This window comes from Passer montanus, unplaced genomic scaffold (assembly GCF_014805655.1).
Source record: "Passer montanus isolate IOZ18808 unplaced genomic scaffold, ASM1480565v1 scaffold7, whole genome shotgun sequence".
In the NCBI taxonomy this organism is placed as follows: Eukaryota; Metazoa; Chordata; class Aves; order Passeriformes; family Passeridae; genus Passer; species Passer montanus.
The window spans coordinates 12151326-12162610 of NW_024372147.1; the positions used below are offsets into that span (position 1 = coordinate 12151326).

General features: G+C 35.9%; 1 protein-coding gene across 1 annotated transcript; it reads right to left on the reverse strand.

The window, feature by feature from the left end:
* Positions 1–283: 283 nt before the first annotated feature.
* Positions 284–11038, reverse strand: MLANA (melan-A). The gene is made up of 5 exons (XM_039729911.1): positions 9122–11038; positions 8134–8232; positions 5688–5784; positions 3535–3636; positions 284–2495 (listed from the first exon to the last, which is right to left on the reverse strand). Exons 2-5 carry the CDS (start codon positions 8205–8207, stop codon positions 2427–2429), a joined length of 342 nt encoding a protein of 113 aa, XP_039585845.1. The 5' UTR covers positions 8208–8232; positions 9122–11038; the 3' UTR covers positions 284–2426.
* Between the last annotated feature and the right edge of the window lie 247 nt (positions 11039–11285).

An 11285-nucleotide genomic window follows, 5' to 3' on the forward strand; every position in this document is an offset into this window, starting at 1 on the left:
TGGTAAAGTGCAGTGTTACTGAGTGCAATACAGAAAGTACCAGTTCTTGCACCATGCAACTTTGGCAATTACAGATCTCGTTTTCAAGGTGTGACCTGTCTTGTATCAGTGTTTCTTTGTTTTAATGAGTCAGCAGCCAGACTCTGCCGTGTACCATCACTGGGCATAGAGCCAGATTTGAAAAATGGAATTTAGAATAGCATTCAGCATGAGTAATAAAGTTTACAACTATTTGAGTACTGTGTAAAGCTCTATTTCATGCTCTTATTTTAATGCACTTAAATCTGAGACCACTGGCTAACTGTGTCTATAAAGCAAAAATACTATTTTCACCAGGAGAAAAAAGGAGATGGCTTTCTGAAAACTAAGGATAGGTTTCTAAGGGAGCTTACCTATCCTTTAAGTGTCTATAAATTCAGCTCAAAGTTTAATTGTTCCAGTTCTGGCTGCTGAGGAGTTTTAATAATTTAGCCTTACGTAGTCCCATGAAGAAATTAATATTTCTACTTCATCAGTGTTAACTTCCTCATGAGCTTTTGCAACATCTGGTAATATATTTAATTCTGACACTACTAAAAATGTGTGCAATCAAGTAAAAATTTTTGAACTCTAGTCACTTCTTCATAAATAAGTTCTATTAATTTTTTTTCTCAGACATGAGAAAATTACTGTGTATGTCAGTTCTGTTCCACTGGAATACTACAGTCTTTTGAAAGGATGCTCCCCTAGAGTAGAGAAATACAGAGCGCTGAGTTGCTGAAGATATCAGCCCCAAGCTTTAGCTTACCAGTCCTGTAAGAAAATTAGTCAGCCATTGTGTTCTATATCTCTGGTGCTTACTAGCTATAAGATGGCATTTTTTATGTTTTCCTGTGTATTCTTCTTTCTGTTACTAAATAATTCCACAGGTTTTTTCCTGTCAGGCAGATATTGGAAATGAGACAGGTAAGACAGCTTTTTAGGTTAAAATTCAAAAATACGGCCCTAAGTTTGTAAATAAATATATCAACTACATTTATAAAAACATATGGATGGATTATAACCTTTCAGAGGAATTACTGATATTTATTACCTTCCAACAATTTTACTAATCTATATAAACATTTTTATTACAGAAGAAACATTTCAAAAAACCCATCTTTGTTATTTGTCAACACAAATGGAGCTTATGTTAAGCAAGTAGCTGTGCCTTGTGTTGAAAACTTATTTTGTTTTAATGTTTGTATTTGAGTATTTGATGACAAAGAACTAGATTCTTTACTAATAGCAGTTAATAATTGCTTTATTAAATCAGTTTTCTTCTGTAACTACTTTTGATTTTAATGAATGTTGTACCATTCTAGCTGCCTCCTGGTGTGAGATATCAGGCCTTGTGTATAAATTTATTGCTCTGCATATAATCTTAAGTAATAATCTGGCAAGCAAGCAATAACAAAAAGGCTGAGTAAACAGTAACTATCAAATGTATATAGCCAGTTTATGCATATCAAAATCCTTTGGTTTTTATTACTGCTAGTGTTCTAGCAAGCTAGGAAAATTAACATCTAGAAGCCTGCTGTCTTCTGTATTCTTCAAGAAAAATAGTTTTTGTGCATTTTCTTATATAGTTTCATCATATTACAAAGAAATGACATGTAAGTCTTTATATTAAAAAAGTTCTTTTCCTCTCTCATATGACTGCCACAAGGAAGTGATGAAAGATGATGTCATATCCATTGCAGTATGAAATAATATGGACTCCAAGCAGAAACTCCTAGATTGCCTAGATTGATCATGTTTTATAAAGAATTAATTCATTTCTGGTACATAACAAGTGATGTGAGGTTAAAGTGTGTTGTAAAACATAGTGACTTTTTGGAAGTTGATTTTAATATTGCTGGTGAGAAAACAGTTTGTAAGAGGACATGTAATCAAATGGTTTGGTTCATTTTGTGACAGATTCTTTTACATCACATTCTAAGGAATAGTTGTTTGGGATTTTTTGGTTTTGGTTTTTGGTGGGTTTTGTGTGTGTGTGTCTGTTGTTGTTTTGATTTTTTGGAGCTTTTTATTATTTTTTTAAAGAAAGGGAAACTAAATGAGGAAGATGAAGACAAAGGTGCTGTCACTTTTTACTCTGATTGATACTGAATAGTGTGTGACTACAGATCTGTGTAGACCTATGAAGGATTCAAGATGACCAGACCATAATGTATTAATCTGACTGCAAAAAGTGAAAAGCTTAAAACAAAAGCACATTCATATTTATTGAGGCATTTCAAGGACCAGTTCTGTAAATTAAGTGGGAATAGTTTTCAGCAACTGCTAGTGAAGACATGTTGTTTTCTTTCGTATGATTTTAGCTTTAAGGAAGTTAAGCATTTACAGGAAATGAGCTAGCATGAGTAAATGGAATCACTATGTCTAGGGTTTCAAATTTCATGGTATCATGGTGAATAAGGAGGTGGTGACTGATCTGCAGCAATTTTGTCATAAGCTGGTGGAGCATCAGGTACCTATAGTAAGGAAAATGGATGAGAAAGATCAAAAAAATACCAATTGAATTACAAGGAAAATTACAAGAAAATGACATTAAATACACAGCAAGCTATTTACCAACATATTAGATACCGTTCTGTGACTTAAAGAAGCTGAACTCATTCATTGTGTCTGTTTTTTAAGGTTTATTTTTTGGTAGTATGTTTTCAGGTTTTGCATCAGATTCACTTTATTGCTATTGTTCAGTTCTGTGACTTAAAGAAGCTGTCTGTTTTTTAAGGTTACTTTTTTGGTAGTATGTTTTCAGGTTTTGCATCAGATTCACTTTATTGCTATTGTTCATAAAAGAGAGAATTTTTGCTGTTAAAAAGGCAGGAATATTTTTCTTTTGTATATGGGGTGTTTTTAAATTGATAATTCAGACAAATATTGAAACTTTTATTTAAGAGTCTTGATGCAGGCATATTGTCATATTTGTAGAGGTAAAAATTTGAGCAGCTTCTTTAAAATTGTTTGAGTCTAGCCTCTTCTCAATTCTAAAAAAATTCAGCACATCCATTTATATCACTTAAATTATCTTTTTGAAAATTGAAAGTTTAAATGTGATCATCTTTCTGTAATGATTAGAAGACCTAACACACTGAAGTTTTATAATATTCTCTGATAATGCTTGTCAGAATATAGTATCCCAGACACAATCCATTTGTTGTTATTCTGAATGGCAGAAAATCAGTTAGGGAAACATTTGGGGTTTTTCAGTGTATTTCAGCATTCAGGTGTTGCATCATTCTAATAGATTGCAAAATGGTAATACAATTTAAGAATAAATATAAATTGAAGACAATAACTTTAAAATAAGCATTCTAAATAGTAGATGTAATAAAAAAATTCATAGTACAAATTATTCCAAATACTACTTTCTAAGTTGATATTGAAGCATTGAAGTCTCAAAGTATGAGGGAATACACCATGGGAGAAATCATCAAGTGCCTGTTTAACAATATTATCTCACTATGTCTTACTCCGTTTTAAGTGAGATCTTGAGTTGCAACTTACCACAGAATTAAAGTCTCTGTAGTCCTGCAGAGCCATTTTGCAGTCCAGTATTTCCCCCTCATCTACCACGTTTCGTATTGTGCTCACACTAGAGCTTTTGCTCTGTGATGGATTGTAAAGAAATATGGGGAAGGTGAAAGGAAGAAGAGACTGAAGTTGGAGCAAAATTTGACAGCACATATACAATATGTATTAGAAAGATATCTCACCTAACACTTTGCTGTCTCTGCTGAGACATATGCTCTCTCTCCTGTGTAATCCAATTACATTGCCAGAAAAATAAGTATCCCGTTTTTCAGACTGATGCAGGAACTGACGTCTCATGTACCCAAATGCCTCCTATTTTTTATGCCAGGTATTTCTTTCCTTAATCCCCAAGCTTTTTGTTTTCCAATTTTTAGCATTTCTTTTTTACACATTCTGTACCAGTTCTCCCCTAGCCAGAAATAGCCTAAGAAAAATATTATTTTCAAAACCAGAAAGTAGAAATCTGTCATGAAAAGGAATTAAAAAACAGATTATTCTTTTTGCCAGGATATATAAAGCAGGCATTTGGTTTGATATTTGAAGGGGGTTTTTTGAGTATTACCTTCATTTTTTGCAACATTTCACTATGAAAGTTCAGCTTTTAGGTATTCTGACAGTTGATGTATGTATTGGATAGATAACTGGATAATTGGATAGAAAGAGAATAGGACACAGTTAACAGAAACATCTGACTTAGATGAGAGCTTTGCTGGGTTTTTTAGTCTCAAATAGTTACTTATATCTTCTTCAAAATATTAGATTAACTAAAATATATTGTAAAACACGTATTTGCATAAAGCTTTGTCCTGGTTTCAGCTGGAGTAGAGTTATTTTTTTTTAAACAGGGGTACAGTGCTTTGTTTTGGATTCATTATGAGACTAATGCTGATAACATGATTATTTGGTTTTTGTTCAGTTGCTCTTGCTCTAAGTCAAGGATTTTTGAGTGGCTCATGCTCTGCCACAGAGCAGGTGCACAAGAAACTGGGAGGGCTTATGGCTGGGACACCTGACCTGGACTAGCCAAAGGGACATTCCACACCGGAGAATATCATGCTCAGGATAAAAATAAGGGATTTGGCTGGAAGGGGCTGATTGCTGTTCAGGAATGAGATGGACATCAGCTGGGGGTGGTGAGAAATTCTTTTGGTCATCACTTGTTCCTTTGGGGTTTTACTCCTCTCTTTCTCACCTTTTCATTATGATGATTATTAGTAGTAGATGATTATATTTTGTTTCACTTACTGAGCTGTTCTTATTTAAGCCATGAAGTTCACCTTTTCTTTCCAATTCTCCTCCACACCAGGGTGGCAGCAGGAAATAAGAAGTGTCTACACAGTGATTAATTGCTCTCTGGGGTTAAACCATAACAAGCTTTCACTTTAAAGAATTAAAAAAGACCTCCCTTTCATAAGAGAGGGAGCAAAACTTCAAAAATAAAGCTTTGGGACTTCTAACAACAGTTGTTATGAGAAGGATTGTACCTTTTTAAAAAATAATTTCTAAGAGGACACAAATGAAAATATTTCTAAAGTAGTCTTTAGAAAACAAATCTCAAACCCATCCCACTTTTTTTTTAAATCTTAAAACTACAAGTCAAATTTTATATGGATGAATCACACATCACCCATAGGTGAGCATATTTACCTACTTGTAATAGTTCTTTTTCCTCTCTGCTTCCTAGATTTACTCTAATCATATCTGTCCTTATTTAGGGGTAAATCTTATGAACAGTGAATATATTACTTCTATTTAAACGAAAGGACACTGAACGTCTCTTTGTTTTGTGTAAATATAAATAAAATGCTTCCTACAAATATTTTTTTTACTAATTTTACAAAATTTACAGATAAAGTTTTTTACTGATGTTTTGTGCAAAGTTGGGCAACTGGTTTCATGTCCCTTTGCTTCTGGTTCCTCTTACCCCTTTGTCTGACTTGCAAGTTCTTCAGGACAGGTTGTGTTTCATATTGTGTGGTTTTGTCTGTGATGTATCTCAGTGTAAATATTGCCTGAGATAATGATGTCCTGTTACAGATTTGATGTTCTCTGCATTATTGTCATGCAAATCAAGGTAATATGTTGTCAAAATAAGAGCATGAGAGAAAATGAGCTGCCACACTTACCCGCAGACTTTTGTAGCCACTACGTCTTTTGTAATACCAGCAGCCAAAGGCAAGTAAAATTGCCAGCACCAAAATGAAAAGTCCAATACCCAGAGCTCTGTTGGGAAAGCAAAACAAAATCATTTGCACCACAACTAGATGCATCCTCCCAGGAGCAAGTACAGTTAGATCAAAAATTTGTCTCAGCGTCTTTTTCTCAGAGGATGGCATTGAGCAGAATTTACCTCAGAAAATAGGCAAAGTATCAATAACTTCAGTTAGTTTCTATAGATTTAGCTGTTTGCTAATTTCTCTATCAAATTCTTAAACATTTAAAAAATTTATTTATTTGAAAATAATTATCTACCAGTGACTACTGATTCCAAACACATACCTGTCTGTAAGTCTCACAAATCACAGCATTGTGATATTGCAAGTGAATGTGCATTAAATTAAATGCCACATCTGCGATGATGCAGCTCATTTTATTTGCTACATTTCATTAGGCAGCTACTATTTAAAATGTATCCTAATTGGATCATATTGCAACAACTTCTTATGAAGGAAGGGGTTTTTTGATACATAAAAGACATTGCAACCTTAAAAAATTAGTAAGAAACTTTTAATTATTCATAAAGAGCTCTATAAGGATTTAGTTCTTGCATGACATACTGGGCACACTATTGGTGTCACTTTTGGGAAAATATGCTTTGCAAACTGTGCTGTAAGACATCCTTCCCACTACTCACTGGGGAGTTGCAGAAGCAGCACATTTCCACTTTACGTCAAAAAGCAAGCTGACAAAGTAATTTTAAATTTCCTAGTCACAAAAAGCCTTCCTTTAATGTTAATATCCTCCCTGTTCAGAAATACTTAATTCATTCCCCATTTTTTTTGTTCTTTCCCTGTTCAGGAACAGAAAAATAAATGAAATGGTTAAAGGGACAAGAGTATGGGGGAAACATTGCTGTGTGACTCAGGATAAATCCATTTATAACATATTTCTGTATATCTTATGCCTAGTTGCCTTGCAGTAATTACCCCAGACTTTTCCATTGGGACTGAGTAGAGGTGTAGGTACTTACCAGAGAGTTTTTATATCTATTTGTGGTCATTTTCACTGACTCCAAGTTTCATAAAGGAGTATTTCCTTGTGAACTAAAAAGCCTGAAAGGAGATGCAAGCAGATTTGTGTGGCAGAACAGGCTGCCTTTTTGTCCGAACTTCCTTTGTGCTGTTTGGAACATGAAGTCCCTTGGAGACAAAGGGATTTTCTTTTTTCCAAGTCTGTGGATCTTGTAAGTTGGTTCTGCCCCTTGAAGACTTTGTGTGGCCTGCAGGCCTGTTTAACCCAAGAACAGAGCTCACAGAAGTCACTTTATGATGCAGCCAAAGTTGTGAGATGCCTCCACTGGTTTCCCTACTCTCGCCGGCACAGCTGGAACTTGGAGGGACTACTTCCCTAACTACTCAGAGGGGTAGTATGGAAAGTGTGTATACAATTTCTTGCCATTCCAGTTAAAACTGTAGTTGTGCTGCTAGGAATCTGGGTTCATATCTAGAATACTTCTGGTACTGGAAGGAGAGGGTCACTGTTGTGTATCTAGAAAAACTACTTACAGATGCAGCCACTAGAATTCACAGCAGTTAGAGGTGAGCATGACTAATTTCAAGTGCTGACACATGACTAGCCAGCCTTTTTTTTTTTTTTCTTCCTTTTTTTTGAAGAACTGAGCTGCTTTGGATGGACTAATAGAGAGCTTTCTCCTTTGTTTATTCTTTTTGCCAGGGCTGATGGAGGAGCAGCCATCTTGCAGTATGAATGATTGCAACAAGTCATTAAGTTTGGGGCCCAGTAAGCCAGAACTAGCAGCACAGTTCACATACAGATATCCCAAGCACACTGGAGTTACTTGCCTTATGTAATAAAACATTACCAGTTGGATAGCATCTCTAATAATCCCAGACCAAACATATTTTATTGTAATTCAAAGGTAAAAAAATATATGCCAGAAACAATTTGGGAGTCATGTTTGTATGGCACTGATGTCTTTTGCTCTTTTTTTTCACCATTTCTCTGGTGGGGTTCTGCCATTTTTTAGGGTGAGACAATGCCCCTTTGAGGTTCCTAAGAGAGGTCTGTGAATCTAGAGATTTAGTACACAGATCACCTTGCAGCAGCCTTAAAAGTAAATTCTAAATAAGCCTCAATAAAGCTGGTAAAGGCCGATGACTTGTGATCCTATGATTTAACTCTAGATTCTTGAATTCTGCAATTCTGATTTTTCTTATCATTGAGGGCTGTCTAAGGTTGCACTATGACAAACACTGGAGAGAACTATAAGATAGTTAAAAGGGATTCCATCTATAAAAAACAGTGAATTTTTTGATACAATTTTCTGGTTTTCTTTCAATACAAATTCTTTCACCAGCTTACATGCTAACATAGGTTTTGATTTATGCTTACTCTTCTGCTGCAAAATAGACATGTCCTTTCCCTCTGAAGTAGTTGCTGTCCAGGTGGTTATATCTCCTGGGCATTTTGTGAGGTTGGTCCTGCTCAAACCTACAGGGTAGAAACACAGTGTGATAAATTGTTTGTTACCATTGAAGCTTAATGTTTTCAACTTCTGTGTTTCAATAGGAGCATTTTAGAGAGGCAGAATGATCTGATATCTTCAGAATCAAGTAGATTCACATACACATGCAACTGTCCCAATTTAGGATAAAGCTCAAAACCATAACTGTAGTCTACATATTAGTATCACCATTGACATCAAGGTGTTTGCAACTGAGTATAACAGAGTTTGCAGAATTTTATGTGGTCTGTTTAGGTGCCAAATGATGGCAGATTTCTGAAGTAAAATCTAGAATATAAAAAAAGGCAATTTACCTGGACAAGAAAAACTATTTAAAAGAAAAACTAATACTGTTCTTTAAAATAGTTGTTTTTCTATTCTATAATTCCCTTCTATTTTGTAATTTCCCAGAATTCTGTAGATCTGTAACACTCAGGGGATAGGTTTTCAGTCACTGGAGACTCTCAGAGATCTGTTGAATTTCAGGTGGGAATACTGATTTATGTCTGCTGACAATCTAAACTCAGATTTGTAGGGAATTTATATTACTATCTTTATTCCCAGTCTTAAGGTGGTAATTACAGCTGTCTGAATAGTTAAAAATCTACTCAATCAAATATAGTGAAGAAGAAGTCCATACATAATCATGTTTCTGTAATGTGAATAGCACAATAACAGATCCTACTTGATTGTATCCCACTAATCTTACCTACCATATGCAGGTAAATTAGAAAAAACAATGACTTCACTGAAGATAATTCTAGCCAAGGAAAGAAAACATTTTGAGTTTACTTAGAGACAGTCAAGCCTCTTCTAAAGCATAATTTTTAAGCAAAGCTGAATATTTTGTGTAAAACAAAAAAATAGAAATCTTACCTCCTTCAGACCTGTATTCTGTCTGTTAACTGAAGGCATATGCAGCTTTCTTTGACTTGGTCTGGTTTTTTCTCCTTTGATCTGTCCTCTTATGACTATCACGAGTTTAAATTCCTTTCAGTACAGCTTCTGAATGCATTAATTAGCATGAAATGGGCAAGGGGGCAACTTCTCATTTTCTTCTGCATCCTTCCCTCTTAAAAAGCAGCAGAAAAATCTGTTATTTCTTGATTAATTACATGTGCTCTGTGAGACAGGCCAACACCTTTTTACCTGCCCAATAACTACAAGCTCCTGCAGTGGGCAGACTGTTTCTAGATTCAAACATGTTTGATCTAAGGCTGCTTAGTTTGTTACAGAGGACTGCTATTTTTGCATGCATTTACTATAGCTTTGTTTAGGCACTCTTTTCGCACCATTTCAACACTGTGCAAAATAGTATATGCAGACCAAAACTCATTGCACTGTGATAGAATGTCTTAGATTAAGGTAAGTGCAGTTTAATTCTATATTGAGAAGCAAATACTGCAACAAAAAGAGGGTACATCCCATGGGCTGCAGAACTAATGAAGTCTGGCCTTTGCCTGTGTTGACACTGTAATAATTCCATTTACAAGGTCAGGCAAGAAATGGCAGTCTGTGATTGATTCAGAGGTCTGTGTACTGTGATGTACCAGCAGTTAGTTACTGCTAAAAGAGCAAGGAGATAAAAGACCCATGTTCTTCTTGTCATTTGTCCTAATGAATCATTAATCTGAGCCTCTCTGTCCCTCTATAATTTTTTTTTTAAGTTTGAAGGATTAAGAACTTTTAAGTTTTCACTTGTCTTTGAAGCTGTGCACAGGGCTCTAAATATGGTGAAAAACGGCTGACAGACTCAAAAGAAAATAGGAAAGAACAGGTAGTGGGAGTGACCAACATCCATTTCATTAGGAAGTCAGATGAAAAGTATTAACATTGATATCTTTTAGCTAGTGTGGGGCTGCTTCTGTATTTTTCCTAATTATGGTAAAAATCTGACCTGTCTATATATTTTTCCATGGGAGTGCCTAGTGACTGGACCAGAGGCAGTGACCACAGACTGAAACACAGGCTGTGCTCTCTGAATATCAGGAATCCCTTTTTCTGTGAGGGTGACTTGGCACTGGCACAGGCTGTCAGAGAGTTTGTCGAGTCTCCTCCACTGGAGATCTGCAAAAGCCATTTGGACACAGTCAAGGACAACCAGCTCCAAATGGCTCTGCTGCAGCAGGGGGTTAGACCACAGGGCCTCAGAACTGCCTTCCAAACTCAGTGAGTCTGTGATTGGTGCCAGAAGGGTCTAGTTGGTTTTGCTAGACCTGTTAAAAGTTTGAAGCAACACAGTTTTTGCAGAGGGGAAAATAAAGGATGCAGGAAGAAGGAACTTGAGCAAGTTAACCCAGATGAACTCAATAGGGATTTCAAAGGTGAAAGAGATGCAGGGAAGTTTTTGTAAATATCCATGTGTGTAAAACTGTAAGTGGATGCTATCACAGTCTGTCAAGTTCCCAAGAAACATTCCAGCCCTTGTGCATTCTGAAATGTTCTAAAGTTCCTTATCAAATCATGTGTTTTCCTGAAGAAAAGCTTCACTTCTGGAAGAGGATGATAACTGAAACTTGCTTGATCAAGCTGCTTGACCTTGTGAGAATCAAAACACTAATAAAGAAAATGCACATGATTTCTTCATGTAGCAAAACCACTCTCTGACCCTTACTTGCCTCAAGTGATATGTGGGGTAAAATGTCAACTGCTTGAATATTATGTGTTCTGAATGAATCTCTTGTTGAGAGTATAACAGGAAAGGAAAAAACCAAAACAGCTTTGTCATGGATCTGTGGTGCCATCTGGAATGTAAATGCAGAATGCTGCTATTGAGGATTTGGATGGATGAGGAGATGAAACACCACATCCTGCTTTTGATCTCAATCTTTTTACGAAATGTTATTTCTCTGATGTAGTGCTGCTAACTCCATCAATGCAAAGTCACTGGGATTGACACATGGATTCCAAAGGTGTTACATTTTCAAAGATAACTATTCAGGAGAAGAGCATGGAAGAGGAGCACTTTGGAGAACCCCCAAAGTAACCCAGCTTTCTTCTGATAGCCAAACTTGTGGCAAATCCAGGGCACTGATGAATC

Coding starts and splice junctions, on each gene's coding strand:
- MLANA (XM_039729911.1), bottom strand. CDS start 8,207: ATGCCCAGGAGATATAACCACCTGGACAGCAACTACTTCAGAGGGAAA. Junction 5,785..8,133: donor GTCTATTTTGCAGCAGAAGA/GTAAGCATAAAT, acceptor CTTTCCCAACAG/AGCTCTGGGTATTGGACTTT. Junction 3,637..5,687: donor GTGGCTACAAAAGTCTGCGG/GTAAGTGTGGCA, acceptor AATCCATCACAG/AGCAAAAGCTCTAGTGTGAG.